The following is a 27767-nucleotide window of genomic DNA, read 5'->3' as shown; positions in this document are numbered from 1 at the left end:
CAGTGTGTCAAAACATCAGATCTCTGTCATCTAAAGCTGTATTGGTAAGCGAGCTAATATCAGATAATCATATTGATCTACTCTGACTGACAGAAACCTGGCTGCGTCATGAAGAATGTCAGTCTGGATGAATCCACTCCGCCTAGTCATACTAATACTCACATCCCTCCAGGCACCAGCCGAGGAGGTGGAGCTGCAGCCATCTTTGACTCACGCCTGTTGATGAACTCTAGACCTAAACTGGATTATAACTAGAAGACTGCTGACGGATTTCCCATGATGCACTGAGCTTTCCTCCTCTCTCTCTCCATCTTTACACATTCATGTCCCACCAATGCATGTTACTAACTTTATATCTTCCCTGGAGTTTCTTTGTGCTTTCTCGTCTCGCAGGTTCCTGTGGATCGTGGTCCTGGTACACCTGGCTGCTGCTGCCATGGGCACGCTTGACTCTCATCACTACAGTTATTATTTTTAGTCGTAGTTTTGTTACTATTAAAGCTGTTACGCTACATCGCCTGGCTGAAGGCAGCCCAGGAAGGTCTGCGTGTCAGAATCAGAGCACAAACAGAATCCAGAGACTTCCTAAAACTTATTTACAGTTCCGTTGTCATCACTCAACAATAAATGATGTTTATATTTTTTACATTTATTGTTACAAATTACATTTTGATTTTGAGTGCCAGTGCCAGGGCCAGTGAGTAATGTGGGTGGGCCAGTGCCGCCCAGGCCCTTTACTGGCTACACACCTGTTATGACAAGCCGCTGACACTGTCATCTACACACTATAAAAGAGTGTGTATGAGACAAACCCAGAGGTTTACAGCCATGCCACTCTGAACATGCCTGATCTTGTTTGGTCTCAGAACCTAAGCAGAGTGGGGCCTGGTTAGTACTTGGATGGGAGACCGCCTGGGAATACTATTACTGCGGTGAAGCTTGTCTTCCTAATAATAAGTTAAAAAAAAGCGTTCACTTCTTGCCCCTAATTCTCGTCTCTTTGTTCTTAGTTGCTATAATTACTTTTTCTTCCTTCCTTTCTTTTTTTTTCATGAATGAATGGCTACTTCACCAAACACACAGACAGCACTTTAACATTTGAATTTTAATGTTAGTCATCAAAATATCACACATCTTGTCCTAAAAATAACATATCCATGACAACATGTAAGCTTCAAACTGCTATACACATTTAAGCTGAGTATATTCAATGATATGGAAAGCAAAAGGTATGATGGCAAATAAAGCACTGATGAGACTGACAGATGGATGGATGTAAAAAACGCGTCATCATGATTCTTACTTCTGCTCAGCTGCAAGTGAAACTGACAGAGCACAGAGCTGACCAGAGAAGCTCTGCATATTATTTTCTGCATATAGGTTGTTTATTTTGTGTGAATGCATAAGGTGCAACAGTTTTTATACGTATCCCTCATTCACACAAAGACAGTCAATAGGTGCTGCAGAGAGAAAACAGATAGCTGTCCTCTCGACAAGACCACATGAATAAAACGTCTAAATTACAGAGTAGATTCCCCGCTGAAATGCTGATCAAATCATTGAACAACGAGCAGGGTCATCATCTTCTTAAAAAGACATGAAAGTTGCTCCATGCATTCCAAACACAGCGCCTTCAGGCTAAAGCTCAAACCACACGTTCACAGAACAAACAAGTGCTTCCTGTTTAGTCACAGTGACTTGCAGAGGAACATAGAATTGAGTCTGCAAGAAGAGAGGGTCTTGTATCTATGGTTTTCCCATTGTGTGTACACTGCAAACACTGAGCTCTCGTCTGTTATCGGCGCACCAGTTAAAACGTCAGTGCCGTCCATCTGTCCGACCGTGGCTTCTATCTCCTCTTGGTTCCTCCAAAACCTGACAATCAAACAAACAAAGATGTTAGCCAGCCAGCTGTACGTACAGCATGTCTCTAGATGCTAATGAACTGTTGAGATGTAGAGCCGCTCTGTTGGTTCAAGTCATGCATCAGAAATGCATCCAAGCTATGAAAAATACCATAGGTACCATGGAAATAGCTCAAAATAAAAGCATGATAAAAACGTTTGCAGTATAGCTGAAATTCCTCATCAGGTCACAGAATACACCGTAACACCTGTGATCTTGTGATTATGACATACAGAAGTCATAATTCTAAGATAAGGCCTCCATCTTTGAATGTGATTCTCACACTGGTTTGTGGATGATACACCATTGGTTCCATTTTACATCCTTGGTCATTGGCTGACATGAATAAAGTCACAGTGTGTGTGTACTTATGTGGCAGTCAAGCAAAATTCAGTTGACACATTTCTGTGGTCTCACAGTACATACTGTCATATCAACCCAATAACAATCATCATCATCATCATCACCATCATCACAACACTAACAACTAACACCTTAGAGATGTCGTGATTAGACAACGTTAAAGTCTGCGTTAACACGTAGAGTTTGTTTGGTTTTTTTTTTTTATGCGTCAACGTGACAAAAATGACCTTTAATCAAGGCGCTCGTACATATTCATGAGGAGAGAGCACGTCGTGCATGTGGCCGTCTACGCTTCGAGGGAAAGCCAGCCTGGTGATGACACTGCAGAATTTTCTGTCGAATTGCAACCGCATATTTAGGGATCGTACGAGACCAGCAACATCAGACGGTGAAGACAGTCCAAACAATAACGTTGTTGCTGTCATAATTGACCTAATCTGTAACATCTCTATGAGCCCCAGGAAGTAGGAAGGCAGAGTGCATATGTAGCCCACTGCTAAGCACATACATTACAGGATCATCAACATAAAGCGGAATGAAAGATCAGGCATACAGCGTTATAAGCGGCTGCTCGTACTTGCTGGTCATCTTGTGAATGTGCATAATGACGCCTGGCGGTATTACTGCTAACATTACAAGCAGATTGATTTGGAAAAGATCTGTTATTGATACTGAAATCTGGTTGGAACCAGCAATAGCCAAAATTTGCTGTGCCTCAGACTTCCTTTAAAGGGGACCAATTATGCTCATTTCCAGCTCTATGTTTACATTTCGTGATTCCATTAGAGAAGCTTTGCACGATTCACAGTTCAATTAAGTCCTCATTCATCTTATTCTGGCCCTTCATGCGGACCCTTAGTTCACCCTCTGTCTGAAACAAGTTGTTTGAGCTCCTGTCTCTTTAAGGCCCCCCCTCCCTAAAAGCCAACTTTCTTCTGATTGGCTGGCCAAATTTGTAAGAATTTCCAAAGGCAAACTGTGAACCTAACGTTACTAAGCAACATCAAGCATAAACATCTCATCTGTGCCTGGAGCAGAGATACCATATAAGGACATCCGTGCCTATCTGACATCAGATAGACACGGCGGCTGAAAAAACTGAAACAGAGCGTTCAGAGCCGTCTGAAGCCTTAGCTTTTGGCTCACAGGGATTACACTTACATACATTTACCTCATTATTTGGCAACTTTGGCAACGTTTAATATGAATATCTGACATTGTAACATTATATATGTATGACAGAAAATAAGGAAAAGCATAATAGGTCCACTTTAAAACACCCTTATTAGACAAGAATGGAACTAGCCGCTGTCTGCAACAGGTATTTGCATGTTAATACGACATCAAAAGGCGTAGAAAATCCACCAGTCATGTTAATGCGCCTTTCAATGTTTCTGACATGACTGTCTGGTCTCTGTTAGCGAACATGCAGTCCTCGTACCTGAAGCAGTGCGTGTCCCAGAGGAAGAGGAGGAGTCTCCAGCAGGAGGAGGTCTGCTGTCAGCATAACTGGGGTAGTTATAGTTGTAGGGCTGGCTTCTGCAGAACAAACACACAGCACCTGAAGTAACCTGAAGGTTTTCTGGGAGTCCTGTTTTTCCAATACAAGTCAGGCATCCTCCATCTCTCTACTAACCTCTGACGACCAAAAAGGTACCCCAGCACCCCTCCTGTCCCCATGCCGGTCCAGAAGCCTCCACCTGTGCCAGGTGTGGCTCGGCCTCCTGGGTACTGTTGACCTTGAGTGTAGTCGCTGTGGAAACCGTAGCCTGGGTTGGCACCAGGATAGCCTGAATCAGAACAGATTCAAGGTTCATACTACAATAATACAGCTATTTCTACCAGAGACACAAAGAGATGTATTGCTTTGAGGATGTGTTTTCCAGTGCTCTATCCACCCTGCATCAGCTACCTGTGAAGTCAGGTTTGAATCCCGGGGGTGGAGGTCCTGCAGCGAAGCCATGGGGATTATCTCCGGGGTAACCAGCCTGTCCGCCATTCTGCCCCCACTGGGCCATGTTCCCGCTGAGGAACAGCTTGTAGATGCCGTAGGCTAAGAGTAGAAGCACAGCGGGCACGAGCAGGCCTCCGAAGTCCTCGCTGCCTGATGGGTACGAGCTCTGGCGGCTCTGCTGGTTGTGCTGGTGATGCTGATGCTTGTTTCCAGAGAAGCCACTGAAGAAACTGGAGGCAAAACCCCCGAGACCTGAGACGGACGAACAGAAAAAAAGAACATTTCTAAATATCTAGCACCTTTTGTGAAGAAGCCTCATGATTCTCCATCCTCCTACCTCCAAATCCCTTGAATCCACCGTGGGAACCCCAGCTGCCTTGTGTCTTCCTCCAGCCCCCTTCAGTCAGCTCCAGTGTGTACTCCAGCCCACAGGAGCCCTTCAGTATGTAGGCATCAGCAGGGTGGCTGTAGCCCTCACAGCTCACCTCAATGCGACCAAATCGGTACGCGTTGTCCATATCAGTTTTACACTCCCACTGTGAGGGGGGATATGCGAAAACCTTATTCACATATCCAAACAAAGCTGGAGGCACTGCTGATAATCAATTAATTATTTAAATAATTTTTTAAGCAAAAATTCCAAAAACTCTAAACTGCAGATTTTGGGGTTTTAGACTGTCGGTCAGATAAAATGAGATATTTGTGAAGGTCATTTTTTGGCTATGTTGTGATTTTTTTAATAGCCTAAATGATTAATCAAACAAAATAAACTGCAGATGAATCAATAGTTACAGCCCTAATGGGAGCAAATGTTATATTGAGCATATGTATCTCTGTCCCAGTTGCCCGCCAGTGCCTCCCGCCTCACCTGTACGTCCACTCCATCCCAGCCTTTGTTCTGACACTGGACCACCTCTGGGACGAAGGTCTGGCAGCCCGCCGAGCCTCCAACACACTGGAGCTGAGGAACGGGGCTGGAGCGCCTTGCTGAGGTGTAGCGACCCTTATACAGGGTCAACACCTGGACGTCCCGCAGCAGCACGCTGCCTGCGGGGGGGGCGGGCAGACTAGTTTACATTGTAATTCACACACAACACACAAAAGCTCATGTACACAGTGGCTGCATAAATATATATATATATATATATATATACACACACACACACACACACACACACACACACAACAGTACTAGATAGAGATACGAGATTATATAGTAATTGAAGAGATAAAAATAATAGTATGTCTCATTACTAGTAGTGTGTTTATTGTAGCCATGACGCACTTATTCGAATGTACTTAATTGACACGGGCAGGTTAAAATGTGAGCTAAACGAACGGGACATGACAGGACTACAATAGATAGCTAGTATAGTGTCATGTTTGTTTATGACGATCTTCGAACCAGTCGTTATTTTTTTTTTTTTTTAATTTTACGCCCCCTGGCGTTTCAGTGAATGGATCGCCCGTTAAGCATAAACGCCTCCGTGCAATCTCAAAAGCTCACGCGACATCTACTGCGACTTGCTCGCGCGAGCATGAGCAAGGCTAGACGTATTAGTTTTAACAGCTCTATGTAACATAACGTTGTGGATATTCTTGTAGGGTCTGTATGCGTAGGCCGTATTTAAAATGTCAAAAGAAATGTTAGCATTAGAAATAACATGTGTACCTCAGACTTTAATGGGCATAACGTTATATTTCATTTGGTTTCAAATATCGCTGAGCAAACTGGAAGTCTGAGCGGAAGTTGTGGCGTTTCGTCTGTTTGGTTGCCGCAGGTTCACCGATACTGTTGTAACGTTAGTTTGCTATATTCCCTAAACATGGCGGCTGCCTATAAAAACCACACACATAACTCCAACATCAGATTAAGATGGTAAAAAGCAGAAGCAGACGGAAGCAAAACCTACCGTCATCCCAACTCTTGACGTGCACCGCCAACAAAAACTGCAACACAGCTGTGACAAACAGTTTCATTTCCGCGCCGTTCGTTCCTGCAAGCGCTCCGACAGTCGTTTATTTCTCAACAACTTATTCAAGTTATCATCCAAATAGAAACGTCTCACTCAGCGTTACATTAACAGCTGACTGGAGGTTGAGGGTGAAACAAGAAATCTCAACTTCCGTGTTGCGTCAAATGTTTTTCGCTGTCGTTAACCAATGGGGACCGCGCACGACTGTGGGATTGAGAGAGCTCTCATTGTATGACGTAAATGTGTGAAATCTGTATTTTTGCATTTTGACTGACTGGTTTTTTTTTAAGATAAGAAAAAAAAAATAACACAAATTCTCACTTTGCTGATCTAATGCAGCATTTCTATACACATATACTGGCTGTTTACACTGTGTGGCAGCAGACCTGGCTAAATGTGTTGGTATGTGTGTGCACAGTGAAAAACAATGAAGGAATAATTGCGATTAAAAAGTTCTTTGACTACTGTTTTGTTGGAATGTCAGGGGTCAAATACCATCGGAGGTTACTTTTTTATTATAAAGTATTTGTGCAGTTGCTTAGACAGTTATATTGTGTGAAAGAGGAGACGCATGGCTCCATCTTTATATACAACGTGTGTATGAAGAGTGGAATTTTACACCGTACAGCTCTAACTGTTTGGTTGGAGATTGGGGTGTGTGTGTGATGCTAGTAGGGGCTGGACTGTAGCCTCTAGCCTCAAGCAGAGATGAGGAGCGGGCCACAGGGGGTGTGGCGAGTGCCCTTCTTTTTAACTTCACACCCCCAGATGAATCACAAACTACAAATTCCACTCACCTCCACTTTATTGGGTTGGAGGCAAAAACCTAAAAGACATGTATCTTAGAACCTGGACAAAGAAAACTATCTGCAATGCTAGATACCACAAGGAGTTAGTGATGAGTGCGTTTTTCCGGGTGCAGCATGACCCCAACTCCAGCACCATCTCCAGGCGCAGCAAGTTCTTGCCCTGAAATCACGATACGAGAGCGCAGTGATAGCAGTAAAAAAATCAGGTCTTTTATTTGATCACTCACCCACAGTTCAGCCCATATTAAATCTCTGCTATAAGTTAGATATTTACATCATTCAAGGCCCTTCACAAAATGCATTGTGATCGTCTTTACAAAGAAATCTATTTACATTGTACAAAACATTGCATACATGATCATCCACACACCAAACCCTCTTTCCCCTTCCATAAACAAACAAAAAAAAGCAGTCAGATTTTCTTTACTTGCCATTTTTCCCCACCATAAGTTGTGTATTTCTCACTCGTAACACCACCTTGACAACCCAGTGGGGTTTTTTTTCTTTAGCCCCCCCCCGCCGTTCTTTCCCCCCCCATTTTCAGACAGGCAGTTACTAAGTCACAGTCAACTGGTCAGCTACTGAATTACTCATCAAGACTGTCAGTAAGGCAGGCAGTTCACAAGTCCTCCGTCAGATCACGGTTATTAAAGATGCGCTCTTCCTCACAATGTTTGAGTTCCTCTGAAGCATCTCGGCGCCCATAGAAGTTGACGAAAATGAATTCAAGCCGATGGGAAAATCAATAGAAGTAAACGGCTACCAATCGAAGTTAAGAAGAAGTCATGCTGTTGTGCATTTGAAAGCATATATTCTAAAGGTGGGGGTGGTTTCAGACTAGGGTGGTTTGAGATGGTTCAGAGAAGCATAACGCTGTATGAAGCTTTACGTAGGAGGACTCGAGCATTAGTTCTGTCTGTTTGGTCCTGGTCAGGCTTTTACATAACAGTATGGTTAATTCAATTCTGCTCATTCATTAACCAGATTTGGCCCGTTTACTGTACTAGCTTCGAGCTAAATGCTGAAAGTGCAAATGTGAAGAAAAAACTAATATAATTCAATATGTCAATGTAGCCTGTTCAGCGTGTGCCTGCAGGACTTGCATCTCACTGGTCTCTGGAGGACAGCCTCCCCACCTTTTGTCTGCTTTGGCCCCCAGAGGAAGGTTGCTGTGTTTAGACTGAGCCTCATTGGCTCTTTAAGAAACGGAGCGACTGAACAGGACCGAGCAGAAAGATGTCATTTCAGGTTGTCATTTTTTACATGTTGATTGTTCACATACATAAAAAATAAGCCAGGGCTTGAACGTCAGCATGACAGCCCCCACGTCAACACTTTCAAAAAAAACTTTCACTTGATTACCTTCCTCGTCTATGAAACAGATCTGGCTCACCTGAGTGCTCTTTCTTTGATATATATATATATATATATATATATATATATAAATCCAATAAATGCTTGGTGTTTGACATCCTATTTGAACTCACTATTCCAGCCTGAAAGCCATCTGAACCTGACTCGCAGGCAGCAGCCAGTGCACGAACCAACACTTCACCTGGTTAAAAACACACTGATGATGCCACTGAATCCTCCCCTAATAAAAAAAAGGACTCTTTGGTGAGTGAGCTAATTGGTTTTGACTGAAAAAAAAAGAAAGTCTAATAAGAGCACGACTGTTCATTAGATCGAGTTAATGTGATTCATTTCATAAATCAAATGTAGTGGTTTAGAAAAGACCTGAGAGCCCAAAAGAACAGATAGAGAGACGGCGTATAAACACAATGGAGGGACAGAGACCAGGTCATTCTGAGGACCAGCAGCTTCAGCCTCCGTACCAACCAGTTCCTCTGCCCTCTGGAGTGTGTCTGTGTCTGCACAATGCATGACCTTAAAGGAGTGACAAAGGCATACTTTGGCTGAAACCAACAGATTTGGGTTGAGGCTGGTAATAGTCGATACTCAGTATCTTTAAATCTGACCATTTGGACTCCGTCGTGGTTGCAGGTGCACAGGACTGGCTCATATCAAAAACATGTTTTTTTTTCTTCTTCAAAGACAGTATCAGCTCAATATTTCTGTAAACTTATAGTATGGATGTGTATTAAATCAGTGTGTATTGTCCTCATACAGTCACCATGTTTCTCTCTCCGAGCTCCCAGTCTTCATACAGCCACGATGTTGTTCATCTCCCATTTCTGAGTGGTTTTACTGGTGTCACAGTCTGATATGAACACTTTGTGGAGCAGGTCGGAGCGGTCCAGACATTTCCCTGTTGTGGAGAGAACACAGATGAACATTACTACTAGTGTGTGTTGCAGAGATTCAGACGCCTCCCTAGCTACAAGAGGAATGTTTCAATATCATTACAACTCCTCCCATATGGATTCCCAGATGGATCCAGCTACATTTGGGCTCATTTAATTTAAAAGTAGGACTCTGTTGTAAAAAATAGAAATCATCATAATAGTAAACAATAGTGAATGTCCTCAAATCCAAGTTTCTGTTACTAATCGGCTGACTGACAGGCTCTAGTTAAGAGATCAGTTCCACACAAGGGCTGAAGGTCCTGCCTGAGCTGCAGTGGTTTCTGCCGGCTCAGTCTGATCAGACGTCCTGGTTTTGGTTTGTACAGTTAAGAGAAGGAAAACACTACAGACCACATGGCAGTGGTCCGACACTGTCAATGGCTGATAGGAGCGTGTGCAGGCTACTGTAGAATTTTGAAAACACTTCTTCCTTCCTATTCACTGAGTGAAAATATATATTAGATAGAGATTTACCTGTTGGCACATGAGTGAACCGATGGAGATCCTGGATAGACAGAGGGAAACAGAGAGGTTGAGTTCTTGTCGTCTCATCCGACTGACTGATCAGTGTGCTGATAGCTCGAATACAAGCATTGTGTGTCTGTGTGTGTCTCACCTTAAAGTACTTCCATTCAGTGTTCTGGTTCTGATCACAGTGTGTGATGATGACAGCTGAATTATCACCCCCTCTGGTCAGGCACTGGTCATACTGCATCAACTGGTTGGCTTCATTGATACGGAACAACTATGCGCACACACACACACACACACACACACACACACACACACACACACACACACACACACACACACACACACACACACACACACACACACACACACACACACACACACACACACACACACGATATGAAACAGAGACATAACACTGATGAGTGAATAGTTCTTTCTCACGGTGTGCTTGCTCACACTGATGGAACATTCCTCTCATATATCATATTAGAGATTATGTGAATCTCTAATAGCTAAACAGTAGGGGGAGATTTCGGACACAGCTTCAGAGTTGGTTGTTGTGGAGTTTCCCCATCTCAGGGTTATACGAAGAGTTTGTTAAACCTTCTGTCGTGGTGAATAATTTTAGTTAGTTCAATGACAGTCTGTCCCTTTAAAAGCTCCTATTTGTACAACAGAGAAAGAACTGGGACAGGACTGTGGTTGAAGGCACATTAACAGAAGGACACTGTGTCTGACCAAAACCACATTTGTTGCGAGTGTGTTCCTTACCTGGTTGCCCCCCATCCTGTGGCACGGCCCTATTTCCACATTGCCTCCATTGGTGTGTCCCATACTGTCAATACAGTAACTGGTCTCAAAGCCCCGAATCTACACACACATGGACAGGACACACAAAAATGTTAAAAACAAGTTGTCTGACAACCACGAAAGAAACAGCAAGTGAACATGCTGTGCATGTGTGTGCGCGCGCGCCTACCTCCCCCCATTCTACATTTTTAGGAGGCAGAGGGTAGTGCAGTGGAATGTCATAGGCTATTTCCTCCATGAACCACTTGAAGCTCTTGCATCGATGTTCCTCCCTGACAAAGTTCAGCCGACAAACAGCATTTACAAGCAGTGACCTAAAAATACATTCATTTCTTAACCAATTCTAAAAAAAATAAAGAAAGGAATAGTATGAATGCTCAGGGACCTTTAAGAGGGTAACTGGTAGTAAAATGGGAAATTCAGAGATGTGGAAAAGTGTGATCGTGAAGTGAGACTAAAGAATAAAAGTCTAAATAAATACAAAAGCACGCACAGTTTGTTGTATGTGTGTTGTATGTTATACCTGAAGCGTTTAAGCTCACTGATGTCTCCGTAGGCTAGAGTGAGAGTTTCAGGACGACTGGCGTAGAAGTAGTCCTTATATTCATCCCACCATACCTCCACCACACGAACATAGTTCTGTACACACACACACACACACACACACACACACACACACACACACACACACACACACACACACACACACACACACACACACACACACACACACACACACACACACACACACACACCTTATCACAAGTCATAATATACAGCGAGAAAAACGGACAACATGCTAAATGTTATTTTACAACTGGTTAGTGCAATGGCAGCTCTACAACTGGTACGTATGAAGGAAGATGCATATTTCTGTCTTTGTGTTTTCAAGCGGGAGGCGTTCTACCTTCAGAGTGGGCGACGACCCAACGTGCGCAGGTGGAGGGTTGCCTTGCCATCCCTGAAGCCTGTAGATATGGCCGACACGGGAGCACGGCACGAAGAGCAGCTGGCCGCCACACTGCCAGATCTGCATTAAAAAAAACAAAAACAAAACACACAAACATTAAAAAAAAAAAAAAAGGGAGGGGGGAGGATTTAGCACTAAAACCCTTTGAAAAATCGTGTGTGAGGCCGTAAAAACCGGACTACTCCATGTCTACCTTGTAGGATATTTCAAAATTCTCTCCTCCCCATATCTGCAGTCCCGGGTCATACAGACCCAGCTCAAAGAAGAAGTCTCTCTCTATAGCAAAGAGGCCACCCGCCATGGCTGGAGACCTACAGGTGTAAAAGACAGAGACATCCACATCCGGAAACAGACACACGGACATGAACTGTGTAGCTCAACATGATTCATTTCATTCACTTCTGTCCAAAGCATGGCATCTACATTGTCTTAAAAAAACAAAACAAAAACAACAACGACAACAATGAGAACACCGACAGAGAGACCAAGTCTAAGCAACAGAAGAAGTCAGTGAAAGCAAAGCTGAGGAAAAAAAAAAAAAAAGACATGACAGCAAGACATGACGAATGAAAAAGTGATTGCTGGGGAAGGTGGGGTGATGGTGCCCCAGTTCGAACCCAATTCACACCAGAGGCCTCCCCCCCTGCCCCTCCCTTGCAGACCCCCACAAAAATGTCCCAACACAAACTCATCAGCTCCCACCGCTTTTAGATTAGGACCCAGTCATTTTCTCACTGAAAGCGATGCCCTTAAAAAGTCCTGGTAGTTCAAGTGGGCTAAAAAGAAAGACAGACTAAGAGTAGAAGACGTATGAGTGTAAATCCCACTGACAGGGGCCCACAGCACCAATTAACTTCCTTAACAGTGGAAACATTTAAAAGCACAGAGGCAGTCAGTGGACAAGAGTGGACAGCAGTAAGCTACTCCCCATCAGAGGAGTTAGATAGTTGGTTAGTTGTGCTATGCAGTAAGGATATTAGATATCTGATATATTTAAGTATCTGAGGAGTTTAATATCAGCTGTTGCTCTTAATATTTCTGATTTTGTTCTACTTTCTATATTTTTTGATCACTTGGTTTAAGATTAGCATTTCTTCACAAGGTAGGTGAGGCATTAATAGACATTTGTCCAAGTTAGTTGTGGGGTGTTTGTCCCCTGCGTGGACACGGTCCACATCGGTCAGGTGGTTTTCTGTACCTATATGGCTCAGTCTCAGTTTTTCGGAGGTTTTTTTCTCTGTCTCCCAGAGGAACCCTCTTCCAGAGCATGCTCCAATCCCAGGCTCCTCTAGCGAACCCGTTCTCGTCTCCTCCGCCCTGGGGCTCCACGGTGAACCTCTGGCCGTGGATGGAGTCGATCAGAGGCACCGTACACACCGTTCTGACAGAGTGGGGTGGTGGGGGTGGGGCCATGCATACAAGATACATGGGGGGGGGGGGGTACATGCAGGGGGGGGGGGGGGGGGGGGGGGGGGGGACAGGCAAATACAGACAGCAGTGCCAGTGGGGGGAAAAAAACACAAGACATGGGGTGGGGGTGTCAGAGACCAAGACAGAGCGAAACACAGTGGAGGATGGGATAGGTGGGATGAAGGGATGGGAGATGGAGACACAAAACAGAACAGGGATGAGTGTTAGCATGCTGGCTGCGGTGTGTGTACCGGTAGGGCTGGGTGGTATGTTTTCTGTTGGCCTTCTCTCTCTGGCTAAGCGGAACCCTCTTCCAGAGCAGGCTCCAATCCCATGCTCCTCTAGCCAGGCCGTCCTCATCTCCACCCTGCTGGGGCTCCATGCTGTACTCATTACCATCTATGTAGTCTATCAGGGGCACTGTGCACACAGTCCTACACACACACACACACACACACACACACACACACACACACACACACACACACACACACACACACACACACACACACACACACACACACACACACACACACACACACACACACCTTGTGTCTATATCGGGATATGATGATCACAGCACACACACACTGGTTAATTTCTTTCAAAGTGTTGCAGAGATACAGTGATGCTTATTAGAGCCTGTGGCCCCCCCCCCGCCTTAAAAACATCTTGCTCCGCCGGCTGAAATATGTGACGTTTCGGGTTTCAGACCTGCGAGCAAAAGCACATTTAAAACGCAGTGATAAGGATGAATACAAAACTCATAAACTCTCTCCGAGCGAAACATCTGGAGCGACCCATGGAGATGTTAGACGTCTACAATGCAAGCGACCCCACACATCTCTCATCAGTGGACCGGGACTGCAGGGAAAACCTATACGAAACATTTGAATGGGCTGACCCTTCAGTTTAGAACAAAGTGAAGTGTGTAAACCAACAACAGGTTACTAATAAACTGCATAATGAAATGGTGGCATAAACCATGTAATCTGCTACTGAATCATTTTGCATGTGTTTGTGCCATACTGCGTCAAACACACAAAAAGTACTTAAATGTATAAAAAAAAAGAGATTTTATTAATATAATTTAATAAACAGGTCTCTGTTGGATGACGGCTGCCTTTAGAAACTCAAAAGTCATTGACAGCTATTCTCACATGTGTGAGGCCAAAAAGGAGTGTGTGTGTGTGTGTGTGTGTGTTACCTGTCTTTTGAAATAGGAGCAACCAGAGGAGCATACCAGTTGATTCCAACCTCGCAATGAGCATCCAGGTAGATCAGCACCTAGAGGACAAAACACACTTGGAGGTCTGAGTTTGATGGTGTCGGTCTGATTGACGCTACCAACTGGTTGATTATAGTGTTTCACACCTAGTTCAAAGTCAAGGGCCCAGAGTTAGAAACTCTGAAAGCCACACACACACACACGTAAACAGTAGATCACATGATACCTGTCCTTTATTGGCCTTCTTGGCTCCTATACTTCTGGCCTGGATCAGTCCTTCTCTCTTCTCATTTCTGAAGAGTTTTACAAGGCCGTTCCATTGCTTTATGTACTCCTCCAGACGCTCCTTCAGATGGACTACACACACACACACACACACACACACACACACACACACACACACAATCACAGTTATCACACACTTATCCAGACGTGAATGGCAGGATAGATTTGGTCCGACTATGACATGACAACAACATAGTCAGAAAAAAACGTATTTCTGCTCCAGAGATAAATCCCAACGCGTCTAAAGACGACCATTTTTTCCCCCAGCCCCTCTACTGTGTTTGAGGAAAAGCAAAACACACCTTTGTTGCTGAAGTCGTCGATCATGACTATCTCAGCCAGGTATCTCCTGGGAGTCCTCTTGATGACGCTGTGGATGGTTCTCATCAGTGTAGACCAGCCTTCGTTATGGAAGACTATCACCACGCTGGAGGTCAGCAGTCGATCATCGTAGTGCCAGTATTTGCACCTGGAGGGGAGGGACGCCGCGACAAGTTACATTTACACATTTATACATCAGTTACATTCATTGCGTCAGGCCATTTTTGCCCGATTTCCTTTATAAACTGGAGACTTTGTTTATAATGGGGAGGAGTATAGGATGAAAGTAAATTGGTTTTGAAGTATTTTTTATATACAGTGAGATGCATGCAATGGAAGGAGGCCCAGTTGCGTGCATGCGTGCGTCTCTCTCTCCCTCTCCCCTGTTAACCTTGCGACCGGTGTGATAAAAGGACAAATGTTAGTACGCTCACTTCAGCACACTGTGATAAGAAACAACAATGGCAGTAAAACTCACTCACACTTTTGTAAGGCGCCATAAATGTGGACCCGCCCTTAAATACACATCCTCGTCTGATTGCTTGTCCTGTAGATTACACTTTGGTTTCTTGTTCCATTCACTTGTGGATTCTTTGCATTTTACTGTCTAAAATACAACATGTTCACCACTGCTGCCACTGCTGTTTGTCTGTAGTCTATATAACAATCCAGTTAAAAACAGTGGTCTTGGAATGGAGGGTGTGGGGTTGTTTTTGATGTTTTCCTGTCCATTTAGGCCAGATGTGAATGTATTTTCTGTTCATTGCTTGGATGTTACCTTAAAAAGCAATAGTTAAAATACATATATTGCTGGAAGACTGTGGATTAATTTGAAGACTAAGCTGTCAGCTTATGTTAGGGCTTCTGAAAACACTGGGTGGGACTCAGTTAAAGTTAAACGCCAAATATGATACATCCATGATGTGGTAATGTAAAAAGGACTGGCTCCACTGTCCTGTGTAATCTGCATCTGTCAGACCGGTTAAAGGCATCCTGTTCAGTCGGGTGTGTATGACTCACGCCCTGCTACTTTTGTGTGTGTCTGTTTGCTTATAAAGACAAGTCAACCATCAGATATTGTGGCTGATATATTACACAACAATCAGGTGAGTGTGTGTATTTGCAGACATATCACTTCAACATGTGGAAAAGCAGGAATTTAAACTCCATTTCATATCGAGGCCAGCTTGCTTTGATGTGCTCATTTACTTAATGTAAAAACAGACAGCCAAGGGTGATATAATTTAGCTTAGCATTATGTTTGCTCTCACTGGATTGACAGACGTTGGCCTGCGCTTTGCTTTATTTGATGTAGGATTTGAGGGACGGATGCAGTACTCACTCTTCATGGCGTATATCACTGATGGTTCTGTCCAGTGAGATCATGTCGCTAGCCACCATGTTGAAGCCAAACTCTTTGATGGAAGCCTGGACGGCGTCTTTGTACTCCAGGCCCAGGATAAAAGGCTTGGCTCCCTCACCAGGACCGCCAGGGACCCCCGGAGGCTCAGGTTCCTTGGGCTCAAAGTTGCCCAGGATACCTTTCTTCAGTACGGGGCTGTTGTAGGCATGCGTGTCGGGTCTGAATGTCACATACTGCTGCTGGATTACCTGCTTCTGGTTGGGCTGGTCGGGGTTCTGGGGATGGTTTGCCCCTCCTGTAGACCAGAAACCAAAAGATCACACATATCCACAACACACAAATGCCAATACAATATGTTACTATATGTCTTCTGCCCTCCTTTCAGAGGAAAATGCTTCACCTTCCAACTAATTCTTGATGGTAAAGGTCTCGACTAAAACTACATATGCATCAGGATCACCTGTACCACCTGCACCCGCTTTAGTCACGTCAATAAAAGCTTGAGTCTTTTTCTAGAGATTGTCGGAGCCAAGTTTTTTTACGAGACGTTTAAAAAAAAAAGAAAAAGAAAAAGGAACTCAGTGTGTATCTCACCGTGTTTGAGTCTGATGGAGTTGAGGTCGACCTCCACCCCCTCCACATGAGGCCAGGGCACCACAGGCTTAAACTGATCTGCTGGCTCTCCTTTGGGCAGCAAACTGTCTTCCTGCATGGTGGGGTGTGGGGGTGTGACAGAGGGTATTATACAGCACATTATTAACATTACAACAGAGAAGAATAATTTAGTGGTTGAACATGTTGGGACAAAGAAATTCATGAAGAATCATTTAAAAAATATTACACACTGCACACTACCTGCCCAGCAAGCTGACAAATGGCTCCATCAGGCCTGTGTGTCTGTCAATTTGCTTTGAGGTTTTTCCCCCTCACACCTAGTAGCCAAAAATGGATTATTACAGCCCTGATAACCCTATCACCTGAGCCTAATGAAACAAAAATCTCAACTTATACTAATAGTTTTCATTGCCCCCCCCCCCACACACACTTTGATGGCACCCCATGCAGTGTTTATTCAGGGCCAGTTACAGGAGACAGTCTGTTTTGTTTAGTGCTGATGTAGTTCAACATCTTAAAATTATACCCACAGAACTCAAACTGCAGTTGGAGCTGATGAAATGAAAATAACGTAACAGGAAAAGAGCTCTCCTCGTACAGCAGAGCCAGATGTTGCCCCCTGACAACACAAGGTGTATATAGGGTGGAACAGGTGGAACATCAACAACCAATGAGTTGAATGAATGCCGGGTACGGAAAAATCAACACAGATATGTGCTTAAAAAGTAATAACAAACCTTTGTAAATTATCTTTAATCTAATTTATAGATTTTATTTGATTAACTTTATTTCAGAATGTATTATGAACACTTAAGCAATTGTCAAATAAAGCTATCTTTACAGTCAAGCAGCAAGTTTGACGTGACGTACTCGCTGTAAGAGAATGGCAAGTGTCAAAGCCAAAAATACACTATTCCTTGCAGTTTCTGGTCGTTATAGCATATTTTTAGCAAGGACATGACTGAACTCATGTCAACATTCAACCTACAGCACAGTTCCGCCTCGGCGACGGATGACAGCAACATGGTGACATATGCGGATATGGATCCTTGAAAGAACGTGCGTGATTTAGGAACGTTAACGTTAGCTAATGTTACCAGTAACAGAATAGGAGGTACTAGTATTAAACGATGCCACTGTGCATCCAAATGTGTCTATTCACTACATCAGCATCAAGGCAGCTAGCGTTGGTTGCTAGCTAGGAAGTAATCTCCATGACAACCAATGTAGTAAAGCTAGCCACATATTTGAATGAAAGTGGGTTTTACTATTAAAGACACAGCTACTAACGTTACGGCCCTCCTGCCATTGTCAGTAAAATCATCCACACACAAATGACGTGTAACCCAGCATAGCTAAACGCATTGTGCATTTTGACGTGTTGGGTTGGAGTTATGCTAGCGCGGACAACTCTTACGCGTAGTTTTCTCTGTTGGACACTTACCACAACGTTAAGGTTAACTCGTTTGCTGTTGTCAACTCACCCGTTTCCCAAAAGGGTTTTCATCGTTGGGTTTCGGCGACAGGGAAGACCAGAGCACCACCAAGCCAAGAAACGTCCCAATGACAAGCAAACTCCGTAGAATAAATCCTACTTTCAGCCTCATCTCGGTAGCGCTTCCCGGGCAGCCGACAGCTAAGCTAGGCTAGCTGCTACTGCTCCTTGCAAGGGCAAACCGGCTGGCAGAATAGCCAGGCAGTGAACAACTAGCTAGGTTAACCTGACTAGTTAGCTGCTGATGTTGCAAGTTTGAACAAGGCTTGTACTGACTCGACGACAGGCAGTGGTACGACCTCTAATCTCCGCTAAAATGATAATTTTGTGCTCCACCGGGCTGGTGGAAAGTGTTCTTGTCCCTCCCTGACTGACCGACCGACCGATCGGGTTGCTGTTGCTGTTGCTGCTGCTGCTGCTGCTGACTGTGATCCGGTGTACCAGCCTCCCGCAGCGTAGCTCTGCCCAGCTGAGGCACACGCCTGGAGCGCCCAATAAATAGCTCACCTCTGGGCGGCCCGCTGTGGCGCTACATACATGCAGGAATGTTTGCAGGATGATATATTAATTATTCTGTGACATGTTCAATACATTACTAAACATCCACATTTTAAATATTCAACTTGTGTCCTTTCGTTTTTGACAGCGCGCAAAAGGAGCTCGCTCGTGGACTTAGGGTCAATAGTGCAGCAGGTTTTAATGGGTGTGTCAAGACAAACAAGTATGGAAGGTCTGATATGTCTGTCTGGTTTCTCAAACTACATTTGTAAGATGATGTGCGGGTCAATTACTAGACGGGCTGCTCATTGTTGTAACGCCTGCCTGCAGAGATAGCATTCCCATGAAGGGATGGTAACAGCAAGCAGGGTATGACAATTGAATATAAAATAATGACAGTACACAGACAGAAGGGAAGGGACTGCTATTAATAAAAACATAAGAAGAACATATGATTGTAGAGTGTAAATTCTTTTGAAGTCAGTTTCAACACAACCTGAAGACGGCACCGGGAGGGTTGGGATGATAGGTGCGTGCAGGTTCTTTTTTAGAACATCCTCAGATCCTCACAGCCTCACCTCTCAGATGCTATTTAACATGTCGCCATTCCTTAGACAAAGGCTTCAGGAAATACACTGTCAAGCACCTCAGCAGAACAAAATAAGTTGGAGGCTACTTCTCAGATCCTATGACTTGGACTGAGAACCCTCCCCCCTAGACTACTTACCAAATGTGTGTTTAAGTCTGCAGTCGACCACAAATGATCATTCACATAACGAAACCCTCGATAAATTACCTTTTTGACAATGTTGACACAATAGGTACGGTCTCATATACTGTGTAACCCTCCTACATGCTCACATGCTGTGGGACTTGCTGGGACAGGTCACTGAGGTCATAGATCATTTATTGGTATTTACATATACATACAGATACCTGAAGGCCAGCCCATGGGAAATAAATTCCACTATTCACAAAATGACACAGAATGAGATCCACGCCCGGATCGGCTGTCACTGTCAGTCAGACAATCAAATAAACAGGGATTGTGTCAATTATGGCAAAATACAGTTTAAATCATGGTGATATGTTGACATGAAACGTGGTTAATAAGGGGCCTGGCATATCCAAATGCCAAACATTAAGGACACAACATCTGAATCGTAGTTGCTTTTTTCACAGTCATGCTGCATGTGTGCCCGTCAACCTACGTGTGCTCCAGATAGTGAGTGAGCAGGGAAGGGAGAGGAAGGAGGGGGATCAGCTTCAGTCCAGACCGGCCAATCAGATTCCTGATTTGGAGACGACACAACTGGCAGAGGCTCCTCGGAGAAACTAGAGAGAGAGACAAGAGTGACTTCCTCTTACTATTGTGATACAGCTCAGCTTGGATTTTGAGTCATCACTATTGAGAATGACAGCAGTACCTTCAAATGTCAGTAGCAGCTGTTGCGTTTTTCCACCAGGAGGCGCTAGCTCAACAGGTCGCTGATTGTTACCGTCCCTGATGTTGACATCAGCTCCATAGTCCAATAACACTGACACCAGATCAGCACTGTCCGACTGTCTGACAGCTGCATGCAGAGGACTGTCACCTCCTCTGCCCACATTAACATTGGCTCCTACAGAGGACAAGGTCAGGAGAAGAGGCAAATGTAATAAATCATATTAAATATAAATGTAACCATAGTGTAGATGGAATAGAAGAGAACAGCACAGAATGTGCCCACAGCACTGAGAATATACACTTCTTCACAGGGGCACAGCCTAGAGTAATGGTTCCAAACCTTGGGGTCAGGATGCCCAAAGGGGTCCCAAGATAATCCTGAGGGGTCACAAGATGATTACAGGGATAAGAAAGAAAAAAAATATTTCTGTTTAGCTTTCTGACTTTCCTGTAATCTTGGCATTTTTCTTGTTCCTACGGCTTGTTCCTGTTGTTTCTTATCTCTTGAGTCAGACATAAGTAGCCGAGTAGAGCAGACGTTAGTTTGCCAGTTAGTTACAATGGTTCAAAATTCACCGTATGGAGTCGCTGTGATTGGCTACTTACGTGCTAGCTAATCTTGATAGGTTGTTTGACCAGATCCAGTTTTTAAAAACAACAAAATAGAAAGGGGTGGGTGCTCACAGACACACATTTTTTTGAAGGAACCCTTCAATTAAATATTGTTAGTGACATGCAATTAGTTATTTCAACCAAAATTAGAAAGAAATAATATTGCCGACTGGCGCTTGGCGAATGGCGAATCTAAACATTCCCTTTAATGTCAAAGGGCTTTGAGCACATCGGTTAAAGTTACTAATTTTCTAAACCAAAAAGACCAAAACAATGGCAGCTCATAAACCCCCCCCCCCCCAAAAAAAAAACTGTGGGACACCTGCTCCCAGGCCAGGAGGTCACATGGGCGTGCCACAAGTTGAAATGCCAGTAAACGTTGCAGTAAATGATACACACCTCCGTGCAGCAGAGTCTTTGAGCAGGCTGTGTGTCGGTGTAGACAGCTCATGTACAGAGGAGAGCCCAGGTGGGACACTCCATAGTCTGGATCTGCTCCATGAGACAGCAGGGACTCAACACACTGGCTATTGCCTGCACACACATACACACACACAACGATGAAACCTGAACAAACTTTCAATGCTGAAGTAATTTGCTCTGTGCATTAATTGAAGTGTAACTTATTCTCCCCCTGCAAGCTTTTAATTTGACACCTTACTGAGCAGTACCTTGGTGCTCTCTGCGATCAGAGACCTTTCTACTGTAGTTAACACACACATATGACCCCTGGATACTGAGCTTTCAGTGGTACACTGTGCGTAAGCTTCTTGTTCGGTGTATTTACCTCTCTTGCAGGCCTCGTGCAGGGCTGAGGGGAAGTGTGTGTGTGGCGTGTGTGTGTGCGCTCCGCTCTGCAGCAGCAGCTCCATGCAACCGACACTCCCAGAGGCGCAACAGTTGTACAGAGGAGTGACGCCATCGATGGTAGCGGCATTCACCTAGACAAACACACACACGGCATGGTGGCGCAGTGGTTAGCACTGTTGCACGGGAGGTAAAGCCGGGTTCGATCCCCGGCTCCCCCCGTCATGTCGAAGTGTCCTTGAGCAAGACACTGAACCCTAAGTTGCTCCCGATGGAGACCAGCACCTTGCATGGCAGCTCGGTTGCCATCGGTGTGTGAATGTGTGAATGAGACTTAGCTGTAAAGCGCTTTGGGAACCATGAAGGCTGAAAAGCGCTATGTAAGTGAGATCATTTACCATTTACACACATACTGTAGATGTGAGCAATGACAGCGCTACCATGTTTTAGGGCAGATACTTACATTAGCTCCAGCATTTATCAATGCTCTGACACAGGCGACGTGTCCTGACAGGCAGGCCTCATGGAGAGGGGTCACGTGGTCGATGGTGACAATGTTGGCGCGATATCCCTAAAAAATGAAAGCACACAGCATTGCGGCTCTAGAATCAGTCTCTCTGATTGGAGTACACGACAGTGAGTGGAGTGCTGGCACATTTCCCAGATTTCTGTCTTCAGGGCATGATTTTGTCTGCCGCTCTTGTGTGGGAAGAGCCTTGTGCCAAACTTCATGTAACACTGGCTCTTAAAGCACACCATTGACAGCCAGCAAACATAATCATCGCACAAAGCTTGTTTCTATTCAAAAAAGCATAACAATAATACAAAGTCAGAGCTAAAAAGTAACTCTGTGACACTGTCTGCGTCATATTAACACATTTTCCAGAGCAGAATAAACACCAAACACAACCAAGAACAGCATCTTACACAGTTTCATACAATGTGCTCTCCAACAATGGAGATGAATAATTTATAAAAGGGACTAATCCATGCATCCAAAATAAAAAACAGCTTTTTGTATCACATTTAGTGGTTTATTTGTCTAATTCAAAGTGGCAATACAGCATGTGAGGCAAGACAATTTGATGCATTGAGGCAGGCGACATCTTCTGGTGATTGCTGGCCAAAGCTTCAAGCTTAAGGTTCAAATGGTAAATGTACGTGGGGACCGCCAGAGCAATGGATATTACAAAGCTGGATGGAATTTAGCAAGGAAAGGAAACCAGGAAATTCGACGACTGGTGATCCCTCACTATCCAACCAACGACTGCATGCGACATGGATTTTGGGTTAAATGTGCAGAGACTGAGAAGGCTTTTTCCTCATGTGCACTTACCACTTTTGGCAGACTGATTAGTGATGAAGCATGACAGCCATCCAAATCACAAGTATGTTATTACTGCCTAGGTATGTGTGTGTGTGTGTGTGTGTAAGGGCAATACCTGGGCCAGCAGAGTGCGCAGGGCAAGCAGTCGACCCTGAGAAGCTGCTTCATGGAGAGGGGAGCGATCTGCCCAGGACCCTGGACACACAGAGACAAGGAAACAGACAAACAGTTTTGTTACAAGTGTAGGAAAATGATTCTTCTCCACAATGCCATTGAATTTCACAGTTGTGTTATACTCTCTTTTAAAGCATAACGTTTAAGATTAGAACATTTCGCACTTTGGCGACTCTCAGTGGTAGTATAGTATCTAAAGAAGACTCATCATTTCGAAGACACTATAATCAAAGAGTGAGAGTCTACAGGGGCTTTAAATAGCATTTGTGGGGCGTCTGTCTGCCTTTCTCACGCATCATATGGTGAAGAACGACCAGCAGACTTTACTGCTCTTCTTCCAAGACACAACACAAGACCGGAACGCGATCACTAGATCCCAGAAACACACAAATAGAAAACATCTGTGCTGAGAGATCATTTTCTCACACATACCACTGATGAAATCCATACCAGTTATGGATTGACAGAAGGATACTGACACAATCTGCACTGACTATGAAGTCAGGGGCACCGGGATGAGCAGAACTGTACCAAAGAAAAGGACTTTCATCCTTCTCCTTCCACTGTTTTGCTGCATCAAACACTGAGATGTATGTGTGAGTGAGTTTCCATCACATTAGAGTTGAGACGTATCTCAGAACTTATCTCTTATTTTTTTCTGTAAGCTGAAAACAAAACAAAAAACAGAGAGAATCACATACAATTACACACGCGGCAGCTTTAATGAAACAAATGACAATCTGACAATGACTGTAATTGTTAGAGTTGTAGCCCCACTCGTTTTGAATGAAAGGAAAATAGCTCAGTGGGTTGATCACGCGCCACGTGTCAAGATTGAGTCAAAGTCTCTCTCTCTGTCTCTCTGCTGTCCTGTCCAATAACCCTGTGGTTATATTTAGTGCTAGTGAGCTCCCTCTCAGCAGCTGTGGCAGCAGTAACCGCACCTCAGTACACACATGGACACATAAACACACAGTCTTATCTACAGCATACCCATATCTCCGTCTCCCCATGGCACATCCAGCCACTGGTACGTGTAAGACATTTGGAATGAGGTAGGAGAGAAAGGGACCTGTCCTTCCTGTCCTTAGACCTCAGCGGCTACACTGAACGCTGTCAACAGACTGCAAATACTAAAAATAACTACTAGCTAGCTTACTGGCTACCTGGAAACAGGCAGAGCAGTGGTGTCAGTGTGTTGAGATCAAACCTAACCAACTAACCTGACCATCTGCTATTAGCTGCCTTCTTATTCTCATCTAATTAGCTGAGAGTAGACAGAGAGAGGCGGGCAGCCATATTCAGATGGCCTGCAAGGTCATTTCTGTCCCCAGCCTCCTATGGGTGGTACATGCCGGCAGCCATTTTGGGAAGGTCATGAGCAACAACTTCCACTCCTCCCTCCTCCTCGCACATTTACTACCTGTCCGAATATCATCCTTCCTGTCACTGCAACACTTTCCCCCCTTTGTCTCCTTTCATGTCCCTCAATGTTCCATATTATATGATATATAGAATGATTATATGTTTATGTATTACAAAATGAGTATCAGAATCAGAAATATTCTGATTGGCTGATATATTGTTATCAGGCTACAGTCTAAAAAATGCCCATTACCAACTGATTGAGCCTCACATGTATGTACTGAACCAGTCGGAGTTATGGGGACTGCTTAGATGATGTCATCACTCACCACCTATCAAAACTCTCAACCCTCATGAATCCCTGAAGTGTGCCTGTAAACTCAACGCTATAGATGTACTTTACAACGAAGCCAGACTCTTCGACTGCATGGTTTCTCCACATCTCTTCAGAAACCGACCTCTAGTGGATAGCTCACAGATTTTTATGTATTTTGGTGTGAAACACGTAGTATAAAGCTTTCAGTGTCTCAGAGGGAGCTGCGTGAAGCCTGATAACAGCAACAGAGATGAACATATGTATTATGGTCAAAGTGTTTCTGGTATAGTACTGGTTAAACTGGTTAAACCAAGCGAACCCCAGATTCTATATGCTCTCAAATTATTCTCTGATGAAAACAGCAAGAGTCTTGTTTGAGGGAACGTGTCACGTACTAACGTGGTTGTACTTTGAACGTTGCTTGTCGTTATGGAATTTGTTGAAAACAGGTAGAGAGCAAGTTGCTTTCAACAACCGTTGTAACTACGACAACAACAGACACAATCAGCTGAAAGTCGAGAGTTAAACAGGGTCACTCGTTCAACTGAAACACCCGCGCCGGGAGCCCAGAAGGCGGTCAAACAAGCCAGTCACACTCCAACTAACCTGGCATGAACCAAGGTAAGTGACAAGGATTCATTAATTAACACACCCAGAGTGTAACGATCTGTATGATATTTGTTTTGAATTTTGCAGTCGAGTTGGATTGTGGGCAATGTAGGTTTTTGACAAGGAAGAAGAATGTGTGGAATAAAAAGGGAGGGGGGGGGGATCTCACAGTTTTGTAACCGTGTAAGAGGAGTGCAATGCTAAATCTGTGGAGTGCTCACATTTACATCAGTATGAACTGTAACATCCCTGATGGTAGACAAAGCATTCTCATATCGCCCATCCTACTGTGCAGCCTGCTGGGACGACAAACAGCAGAGCTTTCCTCTGTCCTCCACTAGAGCTGAAATGAGCACAATATGTGACCTTTAAATCAAATTCAAATCCTCCATGTTGTATTAATAGATGATTATAACTTCAACAGTAGTAGTATTAGCAGTAGCAGCTTTAAGCCAAACAAATAGGCAAAAAAAGGACACTATGTCACTGGCTGCCACACACACATCTTGAGATGTCAATCTAGATTTACGGTTTCCAGATCACACTTCATTAGAACTTTTATAGTAATGATCGTGCCGGGCACTCTTGAATACTTTCTACTTGTCAATTTTGAGAATGAAACACATTTGGAAACCCTCCCACTATAATCTGACATGACGTTTTTATACTCCACTAGGTCAGAAAACAGAAAGGTCTTACAGGTTAGTGCAGTATTTAAATGTCGGCTCATGGAGACACAAACAGACAGTGACATGATGATTCATAGGAGTGGGACATGTAGTAGACTTGTTCAGTTCGGAAGGAAACCTGGAAGTCAAGTCAGTAACTCACATGTCAAACACAGTGTACAGCCACACTCTTGCAAGACACGTACTATATTTTCAGGGACTGACCACCTTCTGCTCCAGCAGCACCAACAACCTATGCCTCTAACAACAGCGCAGCAGCGTGCCGTTACCGACCTTGGCTGGTCAGAATGCCCCAGCAGGCCTTCTTCCTCTCCGGGACGTGCTCGGGTAGCGGTCCGCCGGGCTCAGCGCCTCTTTTCCGGGACATCTCCGGAGCTCCGGACGGTACCTCTGGCATGTTCTCGAGGATGGACCTCTCACGCGCTCACAGCCCAACAGCTGCAGTGACTGCAGCAGCGGAGCGCGAACGACTGAGAGCGAGGAGGGGGGGGGGGGGGGGCACGGCCTACAGCGAGTGGAGCAATCTGATTGGCTGAACGGCTTTGTTGTTGTTGTGTTCGACTCACATGACCGTCTCACATGCGCGCCAACGTGTGGACTGGAGAGAGAGAGAGAGAGAGAGAGACAGAGAGAGAGAGATATTAGTCCTTGAAGTGGACGGCCGACACACTTGCGTGCGTGGGCGCGTGCGCGTGTGTGTGTGTGACAGCCTGGCAGATAAAAACCCACGTGGAGTCAGTCTGATCTTTAACTCTTTGTGTTCCACATAGGATCATTCATTTAAAACACACGTCAAATCTGACTTCAGATCATCCTATTCCAATTTACATCTCCGCCACACACATTACATTGTACCGAATTTGCCAGAGTCAATGTTGTGTGTAACCATAGCTCCAGCATAAACCGAGCCACCCCTTCAGTGTTACACTTTTAGTCCAGTCTGTTAACATGTTGGGCTCTGACTGTCCACACTGACTGACTGGACCGGATACTCCCAATAAACCAATATCACCTATAACAGTCTTAACTTTAAACAGCCCTCCCACCTCCGCCCCACCCCAGCACACACACGCACACACACACACACACAGCGTGGGCAGTGTAACTTAAGCAGCAGTTGCTGACTGTATATATAGACCTGAGCAACTGACTGCGGCTCCCAAACTGTGGTAGCCTCAGTCTGAATTTCATGTATTTCACTTTAACCTGCAGTCATCCCAGATGTTCTCAAAGTTGATCTCTTCCAGTACTGTGCTGCTGCAAGTGTTGCGTCAGCGCTTGTTACGTGAACACTTAGCTTTGAATTTGGGTGTATTAGTGCATGCAATACAGTTGTGAAATGATGACAGTATGGCTGTATGGATGCATCGTAGTCCTCTAACAAGGCTCCTTTAGGTGTCACCATGCGCCCTCTGTTGCTCATGGCAGACACTATTTCCTTTATAACACTACGCCAACGTCAAGGAGGATTAACAGCAGCGGAGTTCACGATGGAATAACTCTATATGACGGTTTTATATTTCTGTCAAATGTGTTGTTAGTTAATTTGTCCAATGCCATTTTTATAATGTATCATTGCTTTACCTGTATCACTCAGAATATCCCTGGCTCTGATGGAAGGTGTGCAATATTAAAATAG

The 27767-nt window shown here is 44.5% G+C and overlaps 3 protein-coding genes across 3 annotated transcripts; all 3 read right to left on the bottom strand.

The window, feature by feature from the left end:
• Window positions 1-1095: 1095 nt before the first annotated feature.
• On the bottom strand, window positions 1096-6312 carry saraf (store-operated calcium entry-associated regulatory factor). The gene is made up of 7 exons (XM_070922091.1): window positions 6136-6312; window positions 5091-5269; window positions 4560-4758; window positions 4181-4474; window positions 3905-4058; window positions 3710-3807; window positions 1096-1875 (listed from the first exon to the last, which is right to left on the bottom strand). The coding sequence occupies exons 1-7, from the start codon at window positions 6200-6202 to the stop codon at window positions 1850-1852; spliced, it is 1017 nt and encodes a 338-aa protein (XP_070778192.1). The 5' UTR covers window positions 6203-6312; the 3' UTR covers window positions 1096-1849.
• Window positions 6313-9063: 2751 nt separating this feature from the next.
• galnt7 (UDP-N-acetyl-alpha-D-galactosamine: polypeptide N-acetylgalactosaminyltransferase 7) lies at window positions 9064-18396 on the bottom strand. The gene is made up of 15 exons (XM_070922041.1): window positions 18274-18396; window positions 16769-16880; window positions 16154-16469; window positions 14793-14959; window positions 14432-14562; window positions 14185-14264; window positions 12766-12948; window positions 11761-11878; window positions 11505-11627; window positions 11121-11236; window positions 10767-10869; window positions 10559-10657; window positions 9930-10058; window positions 9788-9818; window positions 9064-9276 (listed from the first exon to the last, which is right to left on the bottom strand). Exons 1-15 carry the CDS (start codon window positions 18394-18396, stop codon window positions 9170-9172), a joined length of 1938 nt encoding a protein of 645 aa, XP_070778142.1. The 3' UTR covers window positions 9064-9169.
• A 1276-nt stretch (window positions 18397-19672) lies between these two features.
• Window positions 19673-26553, bottom strand: asb5b (ankyrin repeat and SOCS box containing 5b). Its single transcript, XM_070922103.1, has 7 exons — window positions 26402-26553; window positions 23091-23170; window positions 22112-22219; window positions 21629-21782; window positions 21241-21375; window positions 20210-20404; window positions 19673-20117 (listed from the first exon to the last, which is right to left on the bottom strand). The coding sequence occupies exons 1-7, from the start codon at window positions 26523-26525 to the stop codon at window positions 19990-19992; spliced, it is 924 nt and encodes a 307-aa protein (XP_070778204.1). The 5' UTR covers window positions 26526-26553; the 3' UTR covers window positions 19673-19989.
• Window positions 26554-27767: the final 1214 nt, after the last annotated feature.

This window comes from Enoplosus armatus, chromosome 2, assembly GCF_043641665.1.
Source record: "Enoplosus armatus isolate fEnoArm2 chromosome 2, fEnoArm2.hap1, whole genome shotgun sequence".
NCBI classification, from domain to species: domain Eukaryota; kingdom Metazoa; phylum Chordata; class Actinopteri; order Centrarchiformes; family Enoplosidae; genus Enoplosus; species Enoplosus armatus.
The sequence above is the reverse complement of the archived record's forward strand: the minus strand, read 5'-3'. Positions and strand labels throughout refer to the sequence as shown.

Excerpts from the sequence above, each read along its gene's own strand:
- asb5b (XM_070922103.1), bottom strand. The coding sequence starts at position 26,525 with ATGCCAGAGGTACCGTCCGGAGCTCCGGAGATGTCCCGGAAAAGAGGC. Across the intron at positions 21,376-21,628 it reads GCACGAGGCCTGCAAGAGAG|GCAATAGCCAGTGTGTTGAG; the intron begins GTAAATACACCG and ends ATGTGTGTGCAG. Across the intron at positions 20,405-21,240 it reads AAAGACTCTGCTGCACGGAG|GAGCCAATGTTAATGTGGGC; the intron begins GTGTGTATCATT and ends TGTCCTCTGTAG.
- galnt7 (XM_070922041.1), bottom strand. The coding sequence starts at position 18,396 with ATGAGGCTGAAAGTAGGATTTATTCTACGGAGTTTGCTTGTCATTGGG. Across the intron at positions 11,879-12,765 it reads ACTGAGACTGAGCCATATAG|GTCTCCAGCCATGGCGGGTG; the intron begins GTACAGAAAACC and ends TTACACCTGTAG. Across the intron at positions 9,819-9,929 it reads CTGAATGGAAGTACTTTAAG|GATCTCCATCGGTTCACTCA; the intron begins GTGAGACACACA and ends CTGTCTATCCAG.
- saraf (XM_070922091.1), bottom strand. The coding sequence starts at position 6,202 with ATGAAACTGTTTGTCACAGCTGTGTTGCAGTTTTTGTTGGCGGTGCAC. Across the intron at positions 4,759-5,090 it reads GGGATGGAGTGGACGTACAG|TGGGAGTGTAAAACTGATAT; the intron begins GTGAGGCGGGAG and ends CCCCCCTCACAG. Across the intron at positions 4,059-4,180 it reads ATTCAAACCTGACTTCACAG|GCTATCCTGGTGCCAACCCA; the intron begins GTAGCTGATGCA and ends GTTCTGATTCAG.